The 21,925-nt window shown below is 41.9% G+C and overlaps 1 protein-coding gene across 1 annotated transcript; it reads right to left on the reverse strand.

The window, feature by feature from the left end:
• Positions 1-1,231: 1,231 nt before the first annotated feature.
• Positions 1,232-11,722, reverse strand: LOC145355879 (diablo IAP-binding mitochondrial protein-like). Its single transcript, XM_080208324.1, has 6 exons — positions 11,618-11,722; positions 11,370-11,472; positions 6,403-6,531; positions 5,434-5,544; positions 4,087-4,183; positions 1,232-1,640 (listed from the first exon to the last, which is right to left on the reverse strand). Exons 1-6 carry the CDS (start codon positions 11,704-11,706, stop codon positions 1,411-1,413), a joined length of 759 nt encoding a protein of 252 aa, XP_080064450.1. The 5' UTR covers positions 11,707-11,722; the 3' UTR covers positions 1,232-1,410.
• Positions 11,723-21,925: the final 10,203 nt, after the last annotated feature.

Raw genomic sequence — 21,925 nt, forward strand, 5'->3', positions numbered from 1 at the left:
GCGTTTATTGGTAGGGGGATTGAATTTAGGAGTCGCAGCGTCATGTTGCAACTGTACACAACTCTGGTGCGGCCGCACTTGGAGTACTGTGTGCAGTTCTGGTCCCCACATTACAGGAAGGATGTGGAGGCTTTGGAGAGGGTGCAGAGGAGGTTTACCAGGATGTTGCCTGGTATGCAGGGGAGGTCCTATGAGGAGAGACTGAGGGATTTGGGGTTGTTTTCACTGGAAAGAAGGCGGCTAAGAGGGGATCTTATAGAAACATATAAGATGATTAGAGGTTTAGATAGGGTGGATGGTGATAGCCTGTTTCCTCGGTTGGAGAAAGCTAGCACGAGGGGGCATGGCTTTAAATTAAGGGGGGGTAGTTATAGGACGGATGTCAGGGGCAGATTCTTTACCCAGAGGGTGGTGAGGGACTGGAATGCCCTGCCTGCTGCAGTTGTAAATGCGCCTAGTTTGGGGGCGTTTAAGAGATTGGTGGATAGGTTTATGGACGAAAAGGGATTGGTTTAGATTAGTGGGTCAATGTTTTTTTTTAAAAATAAGACTGGTCGGCGCAACATTGTGGGCCGAAGGGCCTGTTCCGCGCTGTAATGTTCTATGTTCTATGTTCAGGTGACTGTCTACTTCTCACCCTCCTGGAGATGTGGACCATTAAAAGAAACAGCTTTCCGCCCATGGTCGTGAGGATAATACAAAGCTGATCAAATATTCACTGAACATTGGCCACATTTGCTGATGGGACCAAATGCCCCATTTGTCGATGGGATGAAGTTGGTCAGAATTGAAAGCGAGGGTTCTGCTCAGATAACATTTCAGTTCACCATCCTTTAGAACCTGTGGCTTTACAGTGAGAGGTTTGTATTAATCACAACTTGTTTAGCTTGGAGGAATGCAAATTAAATAAAGTCTGGTGCATTAGGGAGAAAGTGCGACGGATCAAACCGCTTTATTTGGTCATTTGTTCTTCAGGGAAGGTTATGGGAATAAAAGTTAAGGTGAACTGGAATGTAAAATTTCCTCCCACTCCACCCCAAGCATGCGACTTATTGTTCCAGCTCTTCAGCCTTCTGTTTAACTGAATGCCTAAGTGTTGTTTGAACATGACCAAAAGAACAAAGGACTCTGTTCAGTCACGGGAGAATGACAAGTTTTCTCTGCATGTTACACGTACAGGCATTGACACAATTAATATAACATAAACATATCCAATTCAGTCAAAGAGTAATTCATTTAGAGAATATTTTATATGACCTTAATTAATTCTAAATTCTCAACATAAAGAATCAACAGTTTATTACAAAATTGTTATTGGTATATTTTATAAACATTTGCAAAACCCTTCATATAAGTCAAAACTGTTACATTCCCTGACTCTCAAGAGCAGCGAATGGTTATTTATACAGACTAGTCTTCTCGTAGATACTGTTCAGGTATTTCTTCCTCTTTTACTGACAGGCCCGCACTCTCTTTGCTGCCTTTCGCTGCAGCTTCTTCTATTCTTTTCATATGAATCTCTTCTGCCTGGGCTTGGGCCAATTTAGCCTCAGCTTTGAGGGCCAGTTGTTTTGTTTCTTCCACCTGATTCTGTGCCATCTGTATGTGTGTGTGCGCAGTGACCGAGGCTGAATCCGCACCTGTGGAAATACTTAAAATCAGAGCCTTGACCAAAGTGGACAGCGAAAACTCTCTTAACCAAAAGGCTGTAGATGTTGGGTCAATTGAAATGCAAGACAGATTAATGTTGGGTAAGGGCAGCAAGGGACATAAAGCAGAGACAATGGGATTGAAATACACATCAGCCAGGATCAAACTGAATGGTGAAAGTTTTGGGGGGAGGGAGGCGAGGAGGGGGAAGTTGGCTAAATAACTTAATCCCATTCCTATGGCATCAGAACAAACAGGAAGGGATGGGAAACAAAAGAAAGAGGAGGGGACAACATTATCTGATCAAACATGGTCATATTTGGTCTTTTCACCTTTGGGGCAGCAAGTGGCAAATGCTAAAGTTTTCTGACAATTGTGAGGGTCCCACAGAACGCAAGGATATACATCATCCACTTCAATTGATCTGGGTTCACAACACCAACCAGAATTCAACATTACTGGACATTTCAAGGTTCCAAAAGAATTGGAGATATTAATGTTCAACTCAAATTCTACACTGCTTGGAGTTCCCAACTTGAATTTCCCACATAACCACCAATCAATCAATAACCTCACAAGAATGGCTGATGCCACAAATGGAAAGGAACTTACACTGGCCTAGTGAGGCTGCTCTTCTGATGCTTAGCACTCGCAAATTATAAATCGGCACCAACGTTTTGGTGCACTTTCAAATCTGAAATCATCACATTCTTGTCCACCAAATGAAGTGGTGTTGGGCAGCTCCAGGTTAACAACAAGAACAAACACACAATCCCAGAAAGACACACTCAGCACTCAACCTGTCAGTGATGAAACTGCCCTCACGCTTTCTCACTGCATGACTGCTCACAGCTTTCTCACATGAATCCACACTGTGCCCCAGAGAGAAATAAGATCAATTAGAAAACTAAAGGAAACCAATCAAGTGCATAATGGATGGGATTTTACAGCCTCGCTCGTCCCGAAACCGTAAAATCCCACCCAAGGTCAACAGGCCATGGTCCACCCCACCCCACTCTGATTCCAATTCCCATGGTGGGCGAGATGGTAAAATTCTGGCCCATCTATAATATTATCCTGCACTCCCACGCCAAGAGGAGGGTCAACTCATACTCCTAATCCTGGGGCTTGCTGTCATGCTCCAGCTCCTGGCTCCAGCAACACTTCAAACTCAAAAATGATTTCACCTCTCCTTATCTCTAACTTATTCCATCCCCCAAACCCTCCAAGAATCTGTGCTTGTAAATCTGCGGAATTCCCTGCCCAATGAAGCAGTTGAGGTTATCTCGTTGAATATTTTTAAGGTAAAGATAGAGTTTTGATCAGTAAAGGAATTAAGGATTATGGTGAGTGGGCGGGTAAGTGGAGCTGAATCCACAAGAAGATCAGCCATGATCTTATTGAATGGCGGAGGAGGCTCGAGGGGCCAGGTGGCTACTCCTACTCCTAGTTCTTATGCTCCTCCAGTTCTAACTTCTTGCACATCCTGGACTTCCCTACCATGTACAGCTCCAAGTTCTGAAATCTTCTTCCTGCACCTTTCATGTACTCTACCTTCTTTGACACACTTCCTAATAGCTACCTCTTTGAACAAGCTTTTTGCCTGTGAAAATCTCTCTTCTTGTGGCTGGGTATCAGGTTTTTGTTTGATAACATGCTCCTGTGAAAGACCTCGAGATATTCTAATATATTAAAAATACTGTACAAATAAATGTAAGTTGTTTTTCATGCTCTGTCCATCCACAGCTTTCTGCTGACAGCTATTAGTGAGTGAACTACCTGGGTAATATGTTTCAAAAATTTAAATTCTTCAGCAAAATGGTTTGCAAATAGTGTATGTGTATATATAATAGATACTTAAAATGATTCCACCCAAGTATTTACATTGCATATTTAACCGAGGGTAGCCTTGGATTTCTGAGAGTCATATTCACTAGAACAAACAAAAATAGCAATTATTTTCTCATTTTAACCAAACGTTTAATGGCGAATGCCTCATTCTTCATTCTGAGAAGACCTTATTGGTGAAATGCTGCAGACAATCACATCTGGTGCGCACAAGGTTAGGAGGCAGGATGTGAGGAAAAGGCCTTCCCACCCAGAGGGTGGTGGGAGTCTGGAATTCTCCGCCGACCCTCATAACATTTAAGTGGTTTAAGCGATTGCAATGCCGGGGCACAGAAGGATATGGGCCAAGTGCTGGGGAATGGGATTAGAATCGTTAGGTGATTTGTCTTGGACTGGCTCAGATATGACGGGCTGAAGGGCCTTTCTCCATGCTGCATACCTCTATGACTCTATGAAGCCACTTTTCCTGTTGAAGAGCTTTACTCATACCATCCCCAAGTATTGTCACTTGAAAAACATTTCTCTTCCGTTATTGCCACATTACATGCAACTAAAGCATCTCTTTCAGAGCTTCAATATACACAATACCTGCTTGATACGCAGCTCCTGCTGCCATCTCCGAGAGGCTGACTGCTGCCATCCACTTGGCCTCAAAACTCAGATATTTTTCTCGATACATGTTCATCTGCAGTTAATTACAAACGAAATCAAAAAAGTTATAACTCACTAGCCGCTTACCTGGAAATAAATAGAAAGTTTTCAAGTTGTTTTTGCCAGGAACATACACATCCGTTTATGTATCCCCCATGGGGAAAACTGGTTGTTTTAAGTTACTTTCAATTTATAAATAATTTTAATTAATTATTTAAGCTAGGTTGGAAGAATGTGACAAGGTGGTTCAACTAATAAATTTAAGGTACATGGAAGATGTATTTCACCCAGGAGTGATGGTACACAGACACACAGTAGTGGTGATGAAAATCCTAGAATCATTTAAGAACCAATCAGATGCTATATTGGAGATATTTTAGGGGCATTCAGAATGGATAACAGAATGCTTTCTTTATCCGTAATATTCCTGCAACTTCTGAAAATTAGTACTGGCGGAAATTGTTTCATAATTAATAAGTATTTAACTGCACTTTCATCTGTGTTTTTACAACATGCTCCCAACCTTCTGAATTGGTGTGGTTTCTGAGTACTAATTATTTACAGGAAGAATGTGTTAACACAACATATTTTACTTCTGGGACCTGGATTCAGATCTAGCTTTGCCTAGTGGGATGGTGGCCCTCTCTTTTCATAGAATCCCTACAGTGCAAAAGGAGGCTAGTTGGCCCCTCAAGTCTGCACTGACTCTCTGACAAAGTATCTTAACCAAGCCATCTCCTCCACCCTATAATCTCACACATTGACCATGGCCAATCCACCGAACCTATGCATCTTGGAACAGTGATGGGCAATTTAGCCTGGACAATCCACCTAACCAGCACATCTTTGGAGGAAACCCGTGCAGACATGGGAAGAAAGTGCAAACTCCACACAGACAGACACCCAAGGCTGGAAGCGAACCAGTATCCCTGGTGCTGTGACGCTGCAGTGCTGCCCATTCTGGCACCTATGCCCTCTATGAAATGAGAATGGACAGTCCAAAACTTGCCTCCTGCACACGTGGAATAAAAATGCCTGTAGTTTGAAACTAGATTAGCCAACTTGATGCATGAAATGGAACAACTGGCAAAGAGAGAATGCTGTTCTAATGTTAGGGACAAAGGACAGTATTGTGGCATCATAAAGGGGGTTTACTTGGCATGGCTTGAATTACAAATAATTGGTAGTTTGGTTACTGATGCTGGAAACCTAAAACAGGAAAACGTTCTCTGTCCATTGTGGTTTGAAAGGATGTACAATTTGACAGAAAGTATTGAAATGTACCTTTACACGAGCCTCAATAATGACTTGCCAAATAGCTTCTTCCTCTTTTTCACTTATACGGCCCACCAGGCCAATGTACTGCTTCTGAAGTGAGATCAGGGTGTGGACAGTCTAGGGTAGATCAACATATTTTTTGCAAGACAATTACTTCTTTTAGAAAACAGATCATTAGTAAAGATAAATTCAGATTCATTCCTCTCACACTTTAATGGATAGCTATCTGTCATGATTTCTACTCATTAAAAGTTACATATTCAGAAGATTACAATCTGACAGGCAGTAGCTTAGCATAAAGAAAATAGGAAGTTTCTATTCAGGATCTACTTTTCAACTGCACTACAGGTTCAATGGACCAGTCTCTTCGTGTTACACTATTCTGTATATATTGACATGATTGGAGGAGGTCAGTTTGTTTATAATCACCAGGAATGTAACATGCCCAGAAAGAGTATCTTGCTGTAGCCCAAAGCCTCACTCCAAGGATAAAAAGTTTCTGGCAAGTTGTGTCAGGTACTTATTAGAGAGAGGATCAGAGGAGCAAATGAAAGTTTTAAAGTTTATTTATTTATTAGTGTCACAAGTAGGCTTACATTAACACTGCAAGTTATTGTGAAAATCCTCTTGTCACCACACTCAAATGCCTGTTTGGGTACACTGAGGGAGAATTTAGCATGGTCGATGCATCTAATCAGCACATCTTTCAGACTGTGGAAGAAAACTAAAGCACCTGGAGGAAACCCATGCAGAAACGGGGAGAATGTGCAGTCTCCGCACAGACAGTGACCCAAGCAGGGAATCGAACCCGGGTCCCTGGCGCTGTGAGGCAGCAGTGCTAACCACTGGTCAAATGCAAGGTGCAGCAGCTGAAGGAAAAAGTCTGGTGATGGAAAACTCCCGTAGGAAAGAAAAATAGAATTGTAATTTTTTCCTAATTTAAACAAAAGGAAAGACAACTTTCCTTCAACATACCTTTGTATATTCGGTCAAAGCATCAATAAGTGCAAGTGTTGTTTGTGACAAAAAGGTATTGGCACCATCAGTTACCAATGATACAGCCCGTTTGATTAAATCTTCATGAGTGAGAGATGTTGAATCAGACTGTAGCAGAAAATAAATGCAGATGTTAGGCATTGTCAACTGGTAGGAGAAAATAAGTTACTGTTCCCTGTGCCAACACTTCACCAGAACTGAAAACTTCATTTATGTAAAAAAAGTGAAGACAGCAATCCCAATCACAAGTGGTTTAGACTTTACACTGATGATAACATCGAAGCTATCAGCACTCACCTTTATCAATGAGTAAATTCTATAGTCTGCACGTGAACTACTGGACACATTGGTGATCATTTCCAGCATTCTATAAACTCTGGAAGAGTTTCAGTGGATTGGGGGGTAGCTAACATAACCCCACTTTTTAAAAAAGGAGGGAGAGACAAAACCGGGAATTACAGACCGATTAGCCTGACATCGGTGGTGGGGAAAATGCTGGAGTCAATTATTCAGGATGTAATAACTAAGCATTTGGAAAATAGTGACAGGATTGGTTCACTAAAAGGAAACCATGCTTGACAAATCTTCTGGATTTTTTTGAGGATGTGATCAGCAGAGTGGACAAGGGGAACCAGTGGATATTGTATATCTGAACATTCAAAAGTCCCGCAGAAGAGATTAGTGAACAAAATTAAAGCTCATGATATTGGGGGGTAATATATTGACATGGATAGAGGATTCGTTGGCAGACAGGAAGCAGAGATTGGGAGTAAATGGATCCTTTTCAGAGTGGTAGGCAATGACTAGTGCAGCATTGCACAGTTCAGTGCTGGGCCCCCACTATTCACTTTCTACATTAATGATTTGGATGAAGGAATTGAATGTAATATTCCAAATTTGCAGACGACACTAAGCTGGGTGACAGTGTGTGCTGTGAGGAGGATGCTAAGAGGTTGCAGAGTGACTTGGACAGGCTGGCAGAGTGGGCAAATATTTGGCAAATGCAATATAATAGGGATAAATGTGAGGTTATCACTTTGAATGCAAAAACAGAAAGAATGATTATTATCTGAATGGTGGCAGTTTAGGAAAAGGGGAAGTGCAATGTGACCTGGGTGGAAGAACAGTCACTGAAGACTGGCAGGCAGTGAAGAAAGCTAATGCCATGCTGTCCTTCATAGCAAGTGGACTTGAGTGTAGTAGTAAAGATGGCTTGCTGCAGTTATACAGGGCCTTGGTAAGGCCACACCTTGATTACTGTGTGCAGTTTTGGTCTTGTTTGGGGAAGGACATTCTTGCTACTGAGGCAGCCCAGCAAAGGTTCACCTGACTGATTCCTGGAATGGTAGGACTGACATATGAAGAGAGACAGGATTCACTGGGTTTACACTCACTGAAATTTAGTGTGGATCTCATAGAAACATATAAAATCCTGATAGGACTGGACAAGCTAGATGCAGGAAGAATATTCCCAATGTTGGGGAAGCGCAGAACTAGAGATCACAGTCTAAGAATAAGGGGTAAGCCATTCAGGACTGAGATAAGGAAGAACTTTGTCACTCAGAGTTGTGAACCTGTGGAATTCTCTGCCACAGAAAGCTGCTCATTAGATATGTTCAAGAGGGAGCTGGATGTCGCCCTTGTAGCTAAAGGGATCAAGGGATATGGAGAGAAAGCGGGAGCGAGTTGCTGAAAGTGCATGATCAACCGTAATCATATTGAATGGTGGTGCAGGCTCGAAGGGCCAAATGGCCTACTCCTGAACCTATTTTCTAAAAGTGTAAATCTGGGAGCAGCAGTGCGAGTTCACAAACTGCACCATAACAGAACGTCACCAATCAACACAACATGGAAAGATACACAACAGTACAAAATTAGGTTCCTTTATCCACTGAATATGACAGCTAAAGTTAAATCTGGTGCAAGTAGCAGTAAGTGATTTTTAAAAAATTATGCGATTAATGATAATTAGTGCCAAACAACCTCTCAGGCCCTGAAAATATAAATAGAAACGTGGATTCTCATTCCTTCAGAAGTTAGCGTTCAAGATTTTTAAGAAGTTTTCTTTTACTTTTTCTATCTGTATCTCATCTTTCACCTTTAAAGATTATTTATTAGTGTCACAAGTAGGCTTACATTAACACTGCAATGAAGTTCCTGTGAAAATCCCCACGTCACCACACTCTGATGCCAGTTGGGGTACACTGAGGGTGAATTTAGCAAGGCCAATGCACCTCACCAGCACGTCTTTCAGACTGTGGGAGAAAACTGCAGCACCCAGAAGAAACCCACACAGACACGGGGAGAATGTGCAGACTCCGCACAGACAAACTTTCCTTCTCAAGAAACTCAAGTATCTTTCACGGTCAAATAACTAAATATCCCCAACAGCAACATTGGATTTGTGTAGGAGGCTTTTCCCAAATGGGTTAGCACTAAATAAACCCCTCAAAGAAATGGCCACAGTGAGATATTGTCCACGAACAACATACTGACATTATCCAAGGGACTTGCTCAAGTATAGCAGCAAATCCAGCCCAAAGAGTAACTGGTTATGTACAAAACCACAATGTTGTTCAGGGATCGCATCAATGTGTAAGGGGATCTTGTAGGGTTTTACCAAAAAAAAAATCAGATTCTACAAGCTGGGGGGATGGAAAGGGGAAAATAAATGACAAAGTTATCACACCATTTTCCTCTTCATCAAGCTCAAAAGTAGCATACAGCAGGAATGGAAACGCATCTGGCAACCTATCTACATCGACGTTGAAACAATGGAGCTGTGCTGGTCCCAACAGGTGCTTGTGTAAAGTCGGCAGACAGCTTCTGGCAGAACTGCCTGTTTCAAGGTCAAGACTGCAAACAGGGGGGAGGGAATGGAAGGAACATCTGCAGTAAAACCAAGCTGCAGGTTATCTTATTGGTTTGACTTATTGTCATATGTATTGGTATACATTGAAACATATTGTTTCTTACATGCTATACAGACAAAGCATACCATTCATAGGGAAGGAGAGAGTGCAGAATGTATTGTTATAGTCATAGCTAGGGTGATAGCTTATGAGAAGATTCTCCTTCTCTCCAACGTATGTGGTAGTAAGATATGGAATGTATATGTATGTGTGTATGTATGTATAAACAACAGATGCAGTGATTAGCTCTTGCCCTTTAAAATCAGAGTGCCCAAGTGTGTAGCAGCTTCCTGTTTGTTATATTGTAAACAGAAGACCTGAAACATCTCTCAGACCTATTCAAGGTCATATTAAAAATTTTGGACATGAAAATGTCCAAGAATACTGAGCTATCTTTCGCTTATTCACTGCATTTCCATTCTTCAAATGTCATTCAGCTTGTTCAGAATGAGCCTCCCTCTGTCATCCAGCAATAACCTAAAGTTACAATTGGATATCAACAGAAGCAGACCATGCCCACATGCAGTAAGACCTGGACAATATTCTGCTCTGGACTAAGTAGTAAGTTACATTCACATCACATAAATGCCAGACAATAGCCAGCTCTAACAAGAGCAACATTTAAGAGGCATGTGTGTGGGTACATGAATAGGGAGGAATTAGAGGGATACAGACCAAGGACAGAAGTTTTTCTTTAAAAGTTTAGTGAGGGCTTCATCATCAGCACAGGCTTGGAGGGCCAAAGGATCTGTTCTTGTGCTATACTTTGTTGTTCTCAACACCTTTCTCTATTTCAGGACATTCTGAAACTTTTAACAGCCAATGAAGGACACAATTACACGTCATTTAATCCTGAAACTTCATTGTGTGGGACAGACAGCCTTGATGGATCGGACGGTCTTTTCCTGATTGTCATTTTCATAACTTTGTAATGCTACGCTAGAAAAGATCCATTAGTATTCTGCAGTACTGGACAAAATTACCTGACGAATGCTGGCATTGAACATTTGTTTTCAAAATTATATCAGCTCACGTCACAGCAATATCCTTCAGTGAGTAAATAAATAAACCACTAACATTATGGAATTGTGTCAATTGTTAATGTGCACAGATTAGGCCAAAAACGTGCAGAGAAGTTTCGACTTTTCAAAAATTGAGAATCAATAATCAGATTACACGTTACTATTGTGCCTCTCAAATATTCAAATTGCACAATAGTCGACTAGCCTTCACAGATCTGAACTTCATGAAATAACTAGTCATAGGGGTTTATAGCCTGGAAATAGGCCCTTTGGCCCAACATGTCCATGCCCTCCTTTTTAAACCCCTAAATTAATCCCCATTGTCCACATTTGGCCCATATCCCTCTATACCCAGACGCATGTAACTGTCTAAACGCTTTTTAAAAGACAAAATTGTATCCGCCTCTACTACTGGCAGCTTGTTCCAGACACTCACCACCCTCTGTGTCAAAAAAGAGCCCCTCTGGACCCTTTCCTATCTCTCCCCTCTCACCTTAAATCGAGGCCTTCTAGTTTAAGACCCCCCTACCTTTGGGAAAAGAAATTGACTATGTAGCTGATCTATGCCTGAATGATAGGGAATGAGATAGCTTGATCTTGGATTTGGACGTAGCTCAGCACAACATTGAGAGCTGAAGGCCTGTACTGCGCTGTACTGTTCTATGTTTCTGTGGTTCTATGCCACTCATCATAGACCTCTATAAGATCACCTCTCAGCCTCCAGAGAAAAAAGTCCAAGTCAATCCAGCCTCTTCTTATAACTCACAGCATCAAACTACTCTCCAACGCACAACTGAACAACTGTCCAAAGATGTGCGGGTTAGGTCTATTGACCATGCTAAAAATTGCCCTTAGTGTCCGGAGATGTGTAGGTTAGAGGGATCAATGGGTAAATATATAGGGATATGGAGGTAGGGGCTGGGTGGGATTGTGGTCCGTGCAGACTCGATGGGCCGAATGGCCTTTTTCGTACTGTAGGGATTCTGTGATCTGTGAACTGGACAAATTGTACCTGTGAAATGGGGACAGCGGCTAGCGATGCGCCCAGTCCCAGTGCCATTCTCTGCCACCTTCGACGGGGGCTCCTGTTGTGGTAGACAGCCGAGGAGAAGGTCCTTTTGGAAGACAGGGAAAAAAAAGTTAAAGCCCGCGGTGGAGCGTTTCCCGACACGATCGCATTCTGCCAGTTTCACATGTCCAAGCAGCGAGCGCAGCGCCAGCAGCGTCCGGCCAGGGGGGAAACACAATGCTGTCCATTACCTGGACAATCTGCTACACCGACACATCAGCCTATAGAAAGCCGCCGCCATTGTATCAGCATTCCATCCAGCTGGGGCCCCTGACGTCATGGCGTTCCACTGAGCAGAGCACGTGACCCCGAGTGAACTCGCGCCGGCGCACAGCGGTCAGGCCAAACTCAGAACCGAGTAGAAGATATTGGTGTTAAGGCAATGTAATCCGTGTTGAGTATATTTGGAGTGGCAACTAGTGCAAAAATGTCCAATCGTTGGGATAAATCTTAACTCAGGCCCACATGGAGCATTTTGCCTAATTTAACAATGTAAGAATTCTCACAACACCAGGTTAAAGTCCAACAGGTTTATTTCTGCAGAGTCCCGAAAGCTAATGGCATTTGCTACCAAATAATTTGCTACCTGTTGGACTTCAACCTGGTGTTGTGAGACTTCTTACTGCTTTTACCCCAGTCCAACGCTAGAATCTCCACATCATAATTTAACAATTCCAGCCATGTATTGTTACAGTCTTCTTGCATCAAGCAAGCTTCACAGGAAATAATGTGCAATCCTGCCCTAATTTGGAGATGGTGTTTGTTTCTTCAATGTGTGGCTTTCTGGCACAAATTTGTTAAATTTTTATGATTATCTACAGAACTTATAGATGGAAAACATTTTACTCTTGAGTCTTTGTGCTCATTGTAACCAAGCAAGGTTCGAGAAACATGTTTCTCAGTTGAACACACGTGTAGATTCCCAGAGAAGGGATCTACTTGGGTCCAACTGAGGACGTGGGGTTCACACAATGGCATGATTAAGATTTTAGATGGGGAGAATTTGGAATAGACAAGATGCAAGAGTTCAGGGTTGATTTTTTTAAAGAGGGTCTTTACTAACAGTAGTTATGAAGGTGTCAGGGACAATATCTACAGAGAGTGAGAAATTGGATACAATAAAATAGGGCCAACAAAAAGTTCAATGAAAAAGATAGTGTGGCCCAGTGGTTTAAGGCACTGGGTTCAGATTGCAGAATGCTTTTGGGGTGGCATGGTTGTTAGCACTGCCTCACTGTGTCAGAAACCTAGGTTCAATTCCAGCGTTGGGTAACTGGAGTTTTTCACTCTGAAAGTGGTGAGTGTCTGGAAGAGCTGCCAGAGGCAATACAAGAAGTGGGTACAATTTTGTCCTCTTTAAAAAGCATTTAGTCCGTTACATAGGTAAGATGGGTATAGAGGGATAAGGGCTAAATGCAGGCAGTTGGGATTAGTTTAGTGGTAAAATCTGGGCGGCATGGACAAGTTGGGCTGAAGGGCCTGTTTCCATGCCGTAAACCTCTCTGACTCTATGATTCTGATTGGGCACTTTAGAGCCTTCCAGACTGAACATTGAGCATGAACTCTCCCCACTTTCATTTTTTTAATTTCATTTCATTTCATCTTATTTATTTATTGTTATTTTTAATTCTTTTTAAAATCTCCCTTTCCATCTCCTTTCTCCCTTCCCACAGTCTCCCATACCCCCCTCCCCCCACCACACGAGGGCCATCTGATACATTAAGAAGTCTCACAACACCAGGTAAAAGTCCAACAGGTTTATCTGGATTCACGCGCTTTCGGAGTGCTGCTCCTTCATCAGATGAATCAACTGATGAAGGATTAGCACTCCAAAAGCTCATGATTCCAAATAACCCTGTTGGACGTTAACCTGGTGTCGTGAGACTTCTTACTGTGCCCACCCCAGTCCAACGTCGGCATCTCCACATCATCTGATACGTGTCTTGGGTTGTCCTTTGATACTTTGCTTGTCTTTGTTCTGATCTTTTAATGGACACTATCAGCACTTTCTTAGCCATGATACCACCATTTATCTTCCCTTTGTAGTTTTGTCAATCCCACCCCGCCCCCCCCCCACCACCACCCACCCTATCAGTATAAATCTTGTCCCATTTTCCTTGTCTTCAGCTCTGCCGAAGGGTCGTCCAGTTTCAAAATGTTGGCGCTATTCTCTCTTCACAGATGCTGTCAGACATGCTGAGATTTTCCAGCATTCTCTGCTTTTGGTCAGGAATAAGAATGGACGCATGCCTGCAGGCATCAACTTTGAGGCTGTGAACATTAGAATTGCACTGGAAAAGCAAGGGATCTGCAAGAGTCAAAGAGCAGAAGCAAAGCACAGCAACAGTTTCCAAGGAACAGCAAGAAATTCTCCACACGTCTTGATCAATATTCTTCTCGCAACTAATATTAGAAAAAAGATTAACTCATTCGCATCTCAGTGCTTTTGATGAAATTACTGCAATGACAGTCATTGGACTCCACAGTATCGAATACTTTGATCTATCGTGATGTGGGAAGGTGGTATTTAACTGCGAGTGGGAAAAAAACCCAAAAATCCAGTAAAACAAATATCATCACTGTCTTTTTGATAATGATAAATATGGATAGACCACAATTTGAGAAAAGTTTATGAAATCTACTAAAGAATCATTTTGCCTCATAGTGCCAGGGACCTGGGTTCAATTCCCAGCCTTGGGTCATGTCTGTGTGGAGTTTGCACACTCTCCCTGTGTCTGCGTGGGTTTCCTCTGGGTTCACAGAATCACAGATTACTACAGCGCACCCTCTGAGTAAAAAAAATGTTCTCATATCCCCCCTAAACCTCCCACCCTCACTTTTAATTTGTACCCCCTCATAACTGACCCTTTAAGGGGAACAGCTGCTCCCTATCCACTCGGTTCGTGCCCCTCATAATCTTGTACACCTCAATCAGATTGCCCCTCAGTCTTCACTGGTCCAACAAAAACAACCCAAGATTATCCAACCTCTCTTCATAATTTAAATGTTCCATCCCAGGCAGCGTGCTGGTGAATCTCCTCCGCACCCCCTCCAGTGCATTCACGTCCTTCCTATAATGTGGTGACCAGAACTGCACATGGTACTCTAGCTGTGGCCTCCCCAAAGTTCTATTCAACTCCATCATGACATCTCTGCTTTTGTCATCTATACCCCGATTGATAAAGGTGAGTATGCTGTATGCGTTTTTCACCACCCTATTAACCTGCCTTTCCGCCTTCAGAGATCTATGGACAAACACGCCAAGATCCCTTTATTCTTCGGAACTTCCCAGTGTCAGATCTTTCATAGTATACTTCCTTGTCAAATTACTCCTTTCCCCCCACACTCCAAAGATGTGCGGGTTAGGTGGATTAGCACTAGCTAGGGTAAATGCAGGGGGTTTTGGGGATAGGGCCTGGGTGGGATTGTGGTCAGTGCAAACTTGATGGGCCGAATGGCCTCCTTCTGCACTGTAGGATTCTATGAAAGTAAAAATCAATCATATCTAATGTAATAGTAAAGCAATAATATTGATTGAGTAGAAGTGCAGATGGACATATAAGCCTAACAGTCAGTAAAGAAGAGATTGCTTTGTGTTGCATTGATAACAATAATTAGACAGCGTAAACTCGGAGTACAGCTTTATCTCATTATATATGGAGATCCTGAAAGCCATTTAATGAACTAGAATCAAATGTAAATTAAATTTATAAAATGGTTTAGCTGTGATGATAATCTATTTGGAGCAGAGTGTTTGTGTCATAATCCTGCAGAATCCAGGCATTGCGCATGTGGTAACCCAACTACATTCTTGGAGGTAGCAATTGCAGATGGAGCTGAGGGTAGTTACCTTTTTATCTGCTCCGTGTGCAGTGTGAAAGATATCTACAGGTAAGGTGAATATACAATGGGTTTCACAGGAGGTCGGGTACATTAACTGGGCTTGCCTCCTTATGCCTGAAAGTCTCAGAAAATAAAAATAACCAAGATCATTACTGCAATTTCTGGCAAATCTTTGTCATTTTAATTAGAAATAGCATAAGTGCCATAACCCATAATAAGATACACAGCTGTAATCACATCCTTGTAATAATTATAAAGAATATATAGAGAAATAAAAAATCATCTTTGTATTTTAGACTACAGAAACTGATGAAATACAAATCCTTTGTTACGAGTTGGATTGCAGTGCACAATGTTAGTATTCACCGTGTTGTATTTCTCAATATCAATCCTTCCGTTTTGATAGGGACAAATTTAGAGGAGGGATAAGATTCAACACAATATCAGTGCAGTAGATAGACATAACTGTAGCAAATTGGGAATGAATGCCTTAATGTATTGGTTGAAAGGTGTTAGTTCTAAAAGGAAGATTATTTTCCACCATGTTAAAATGAAAAGCAGGCAACTGATAAAAGTAGCCCTGGGAAAACATGTTTCAAATGTGTTGAAGCATACAATTTACAGGCAGATGTAATTTCTGTGAAGCTTTGCCAGTTGTTAATTGACTGCTGGATGCAGATGGCTCTTCGTTGGAGGATTGCTAAGCAATTAGAAATTCATTGTAAAGTGCAATTTTAGATTGGTTTCCTTGTGACAGGATCTGACAACATTGCTGATTGATGGCTAATTCAGTCACAATAGATTGATCCGCCCTTCTCCAGAATTGTGCTTGCTCTTGAAGGTAAAGACATCCTCGTAATCCAGGCCTCTCCCATGGTTTTTTAATACTTTATTTTCTGTGCTGGGGCTGCAGAGATCTTACAAAACTAACCGGTGTTTGTGTCAACAGAGACTGTTTTCATAGGTACTCAATGAGGGGAGCAATAAGGACAATAGTTTAATGTTTATATTAATCATTGTTTACATTAACAAACTTACTCACCTGATGAAGGAGCAGCACTCCAAAAGCTCATGATTCCAAATAAACTTGTTGGACTTTAAGTTGGTGTTGTGAGACTTCTTACTGTGCTTACCTGAGTCCAATGCCAACATCTCCACATCATACATTAATAAAAACTACATTGAATGTTTAAAGTAGAAACTTATTTTTATGCTGAATTGTGGTGAGTGAAGAGATGGGCATTGGGGTTGGAAGTGGGGGAAGAAGGAGTGGGGTTTGGAAGTGGGTGAGGTTTGAAAGAGGCTGGGGTTTGGCAGGTGATTTGTAGGAGGATGCTGCTGGTGGAGTGGACTAATGAGTATAAAAAGTTTTTTCTGTAACTTAAGAGTTTCTAGATATAAACAATTACTTTTGTTTCCAGAAAGTCTGGGATCTTTCCTGGGGTCTCCACAGAACTCCCAGTGGCTCTCATCCAGGGAGAACTGAGATCCGCTTCTGAGCAGAAACTCCTCGCCCTCTTCATGTGAGGAATGGGAAAAGGACATTTTCTCTCCCATCTCCAACCACAGAATTTTACCGACCAGCAGACTAAGGCAAAATCCTGGTTGTGTTGGAGCTCCAGATGCTGTTGAGAAGCCTGTTACTTTTACCAATGGAACTAATTATGGGCCTGTGTATCTATACTTAAAAATAAAAACTCCAGGTTAAAGTCCGACAGGTTTATTTGGAATCACGAGCATTCGGAGGTGATTCACCTGATGAAGGAGCAGGGAAGGGCACAGTAAGAGAAGTCTCACAACACCTGAAGGAGCAGTGCTCGAAATTTTGTGATTCTAAATAAACCTGTTGGACTTTAACCTGATATTGTGAGGCCACCCCACTCCAACACTGGCATCTCCACATCTTAAAAATTAAAAGGAGGAGAAGCGTGGGAACTTAATGAAAGAGAGAGGGGAAAATAAAATGATGGTTTTCCAGTGTGACACAGATGAGTGAATGTACACAAGACACGATATTTTATTAAAAGGCTAATCAAAAATCAAGAGGGAAAATAAATACGGAATTTAAGGATTGTTCCTTTAATCATTTGATTTTTTTCAAGGAGCTACTTCCTGATATCTTTAATTTCCTCCCTGACCTGTGAAGTTTCCCTTTATTCGGTGATAATTGATATCAATATGTTATCTGAAAGCACCTGTGAATAAACGCTGGAAACTCAAGTGATTGAGTCCCTTGATGTGCAACATGAACAGACTTGTTTGAATTGACACATCATGGTTAAAAGGGCTAAGATTTTCTATTAACATTTAGAATTTATACAGAAAACCCTAAAGCACAGGATTTATCACAAAGAGGCTGAATTTAAAACTGCGCTAATACGAATATCCAGAAATAAAGATAATGATTTTCAGCATATGCACTTTTTGAAACTTAAGGGCTTAACTAAATTCATAGAGCTTAATTAAAAACTACTTTCCTTGAGATTTGGACTTCATAACTGGTAGAAGTTCTGGCTTGTTTCATGCACGGTGTACCTTGACCTGGAAAAAGAGGAACAAAAACAGAAAATGCTGGAAAATCTCAGCAGGTCTGACAACATCTGTGAAGAGAGAATAGAGCCAATGGTTGGTATTTTACAACCTCACCCAGGCAAGGCTCATAAAATCCTGCCCCAGGCCAATGGAAAATTCTGTTCTGTGAGCCACACCTGTCCTGATTTCAGGGCGGGCGTGCTGGTAAAATTCCGGCCAATGTTTCAAGTCTGGATGACCTTCTTAAGAGGAATTTGGGCAGACTATTTTCAACCTCATTTTGGTTTTACTCAGTTTAGTGATTTTGAAAAGATCTATGTATTGATGTGTACACAAGCACATCTTCTTCTCACATCCTTCCTCCATCATGATGGCAAATTTGGAGACTGATTTTGCAGAACACTGCTATTTCTGCTCAGCTTAAAACCAATCTAGTTACTGCACAAGCGCCGTAAAAAGGTCACACACTGCCTTGGCCATGTTGTAATTGATCTTAACGCAAATTGTGCGGAGGGTGTGGACAGTCTGCAGAAGGATCTAGATAGGCTGGGCGAATGGGCCAGGAACTGGCAAATGGAATTTAATGTTGGCAAGTGCGAGGTAGTCCACTTTGGTAGGAATAATGGTAGGAAGGACTATTACTTACGTGGCGAAAAACTGCAGCAGGCGACGGTGCAGAGGGACCTCGGGGTCCTCGTGCATGAGTCACAAAAACCCAGCCTGCAGGTGCAGCAGGTGGTCAGGAAGGCGAATGGGATGCTGGCCTTCATAGCGAGGGGGATTGAATATAAAAGTAGGGAGGTCTTGCTGCAGCTGTATAGGGCATTGGTGAGGCCGCAGCTGGAGTACTGTGTGCAGTTTTGGTCGCCGCACTTATGCAAGGATATTTTGGCCTTGGAGGGAGTGCAGAGGAGGTTTACTAGGCTGATACTGGAGTTGAGGGGGTTGAGCTATGAGGAGAGGCTGAATAAACTAGGCTTGTACTCGTTAGAGTTTAGAAGAATGAGGGGAGATCTCATTGAGACATATAAGATGATGAATGGGATGGATAGGATAGAGGTGGAGAGACTCTTCCCGCTCAGAAAGGACAGTAGGACTAGGGGGCACAGCCTCAAGATAAAGGGGGGGCGGTTTAGAACAGAGTTGAGGAGGAACTTCTTCACTCAAAGGGTGGTGAATCTCTGGAATTCTCTGTCCGTTGAAGTGGTGGAGGCTGCCTCGCTAAATATATTTAAGACGCGGGTTGATGGGTTTTTGATAAGAGAGGGGGTTAAGGGTTATGGGGAGAGGGCGGGAATGTGGAACTGAGCCACGACAGATCAGCCATGATCTTATTGAATGGCGGGGCAGGCTCGAGGGACTAGATGGCCCACTCCTGCTCCTATTTCTTATGTTCTTATGTTCTAAAATTGCAATCGCTCATCACTTGAGTCAATCTGGTCGGTAACATTGGCCCTCCTGGAATTGTAGAACAGCTCCTACCCCAACGTCCACAAGATATGTCTCCAAGTAGTGCCAACTCTATCTTTACTATGGGCACAGTGGCACAGTGGTTAGTACTGCTGCCTCACAGCTCCAGCAATCTGGGTTTGATTCCCGGCTTGGGTGACTGTCTGTGTAATGTTTTGCACATTCTTCCCATGTCTGCAATAGTTTCCTCCGGGTGCTCCGGTTTCCCCCACAGTCCAAAGATGTGTGGGATAGGTTGATTGGCTGTGCTAAACTGCCCCTTAGTGTCCCGGGATGTGTAGGCTAGGGGAATTTAGTGGGGCTAGAGCTTGGGCTGAGATTGTTGTTGGTGCAGTCTTGATGGGCCAAATGGTCTCTTGCACAATAGGAATTCTATGATTCTATACAAACTACTCTATGCACAGAATCAAGGGGCTGGAGCAGAAGTGCTGCCCCAACATTTCCTGTCATGGGGTGTGATCTTCAAAACTTTATTTTATCTTTATTTTTGAAATCTAAAAACATTGAAAAGAACCAAGGACTTTCACTGCCATTTTATAATAAAATTAATGTGCTTGCCGAATTTGATAACTCTTTCTGTTCTCGTTAACAGAATATCTTAACAGTAGTGCACTTTTGCTAAAGCTTAACACAGAAATGGCCAAACTCATCACCAGCAGACTTCCTCTTCCTGGTTCATTACGACAAGACCTTCCCTTTTCTTACTGATCACTTCTCAAAAGACAGCCACAAAAACTAAGAAAACAAACTTATTCCATGGAATAACAAAAATTGCACAGATGCAGTTTCTCAGACCTTCGTTAAAATTTTAAGTTGTTCAAGTTTATTTATTAGTGTTGCAAGTAGGCCTACATTCACACTGCAATGAAGTTACTGTGAAAATCCCTGAGTCACCACACTCCAGCACTTGTTCAGGTAACCTGAGGGAGAATTTAGCATGGCCAGTGCACTTAAGCAGCACTTACAGACTGTAGAGGAAACCAGAGCACCTGGAGGAAACCCACACAGACATGGGGAGCACATGCAGACTCCGTATAGAGAGTGACCCAAGCCAGAATTGAACCCGGGTCCCAGGCACTGTGAGGCACCTGTACTAACCACTGTGCCACCCATTATTCCAGGGGATTTGAAAAATAAAGTTAACTAGCACAATAAATAGATTATCCTTTGTATTTTATCATTTTTAATTTTCTCTCCCTAGCACACAAACAAATCTCAATGAAGGGTTCCCTGGTGGTGCTAACACGATTTGGTAGCATAGCCAATGACTAGGGCTAGGTTCAAAGGAAAAGACAGAGATAGGTTACAGATAGAAACAAAAGAAAAGAAACAAGAAAAGATGATTTATTTGAACACAATGGTAATCTCTGCTATTTTTGTGAAACACAGTGCTGCAGAACTCCATTTTCATATTAATGCAATGATAGCTAAATGACATTAGAAACCAATCAAATGGGTCACAGAAGAGCAGCTGCAGTATAATGCATCCAGTCAAACTTGGCTTTGCCGCTGAACAATCCTTTCTTTCTCTTGGGTTTTGCTTTACAATCAGGCCTACCACTTTTCACCCTTCCGACATTATCCAGACTTGTAGAGAGAGAGAAAAAGACTGATATGTTTTGTTACTTTTGTAATCCATACTGTACTTGTAGAATCAAGTTACTGTGGTGACATCTGTAAAGATGAAAACTGCTTAATTTTATGAGGGCCACACAATACTCACTGCATATTGGGGGAATGGATATTCTGCAAACTCATTTGGAAAGAGGAGTCACTTGATTTTGATGTGAGCCCAAATGGAAATTTTTGTTCTTTCCAGTTATCCCTGCTGATATTTTTTTAAGAGACAAACAGTGCAGGGGGTTCTTTAATTTTGATGTTAATGGATATTCCCCCATTGTTCAGTGTGAAGATATGTTGGGGAAATCCATTTTGATTTGGACATCAATATGATACATGCCTAAGAGAGATTCTGAAGGGAACTACCAGGTGCATTATGTTGATGCATCAGTCTTAAAGTGAAAAAAAACTAGAATCTTAGTATTGGCTGAGTTTCGAGGGAATTCCCAACAGTGAATTTTTCATTTCTGCTGGTCATCAAATAGTGAGTGGGACAGAAAAATAATTATGCGGATTTCTACATTGGCTGGTGTCAAATAAATTGTGGCTGTATAAATTCCTTTTGGTCTCAGTTTAAACTAAAGCAGCAAAAAATCAGGAAGAATTTATAAAATAAAAAAAGATAAAGTTTTGTCTCCAGTAGAAAAGTCTCAGCAAAGCATTATATTTATTGCATAACAATTTGGATTCAAGTATCATTTGCAAAATGAAACATTCCAAAATGCTTCACAAATGAATTGAAAAATATTTAGCAGGAGAAAGACTAGGGGAGCTAAGCAGGGCCAAAGCTAAAGGAATTACCTGATGAGGTTTTGAAGGCAGAGAGATGTAGGAAGAGGAAATGAAAGTAAATGGTGAAACAACATAGCCACAGGGACAGAGCGGAGGCTGTAAGGTGGATCATGAGATGGAAAATAATGCAACAGTAGAGGGGAGTCAGGTTGTGGAGTGATTTACTAACAAAGACGGGTAGTTTGGAATCATTGTGAATGGGGTTTGAGGAGGTCTATGAAGACACAAATCAATATTTTATA

This window comes from Carcharhinus amblyrhynchos, chromosome 20 (genome assembly GCF_965287045.1).
Source record: "Carcharhinus amblyrhynchos chromosome 20, sCarAmb.v2.hapA, whole genome shotgun sequence".
NCBI classification, from domain to species: domain Eukaryota; kingdom Metazoa; phylum Chordata; class Chondrichthyes; order Carcharhiniformes; family Carcharhinidae; genus Carcharhinus; species Carcharhinus amblyrhynchos.

Coding starts and splice junctions, on each gene's coding strand:
- LOC145355879 (XM_080208324.1), bottom strand. CDS start 11,706: ATGACGTCAGGGGCCCCAGCTGGATGGAATGCTGATACAATGGCGGCG. Junction 5,545..6,402: donor CTTTGACCGAATATACAAAG/GTATGTTGAAGG, acceptor GATCTACCCTAG/ACTGTCCACACCCTGATCTC. Junction 4,184..5,433: donor TTATTGAGGCTCGTGTAAAG/GTACATTTCAAT, acceptor AATTAACTGCAG/ATGAACATGTATCGAGAAAA.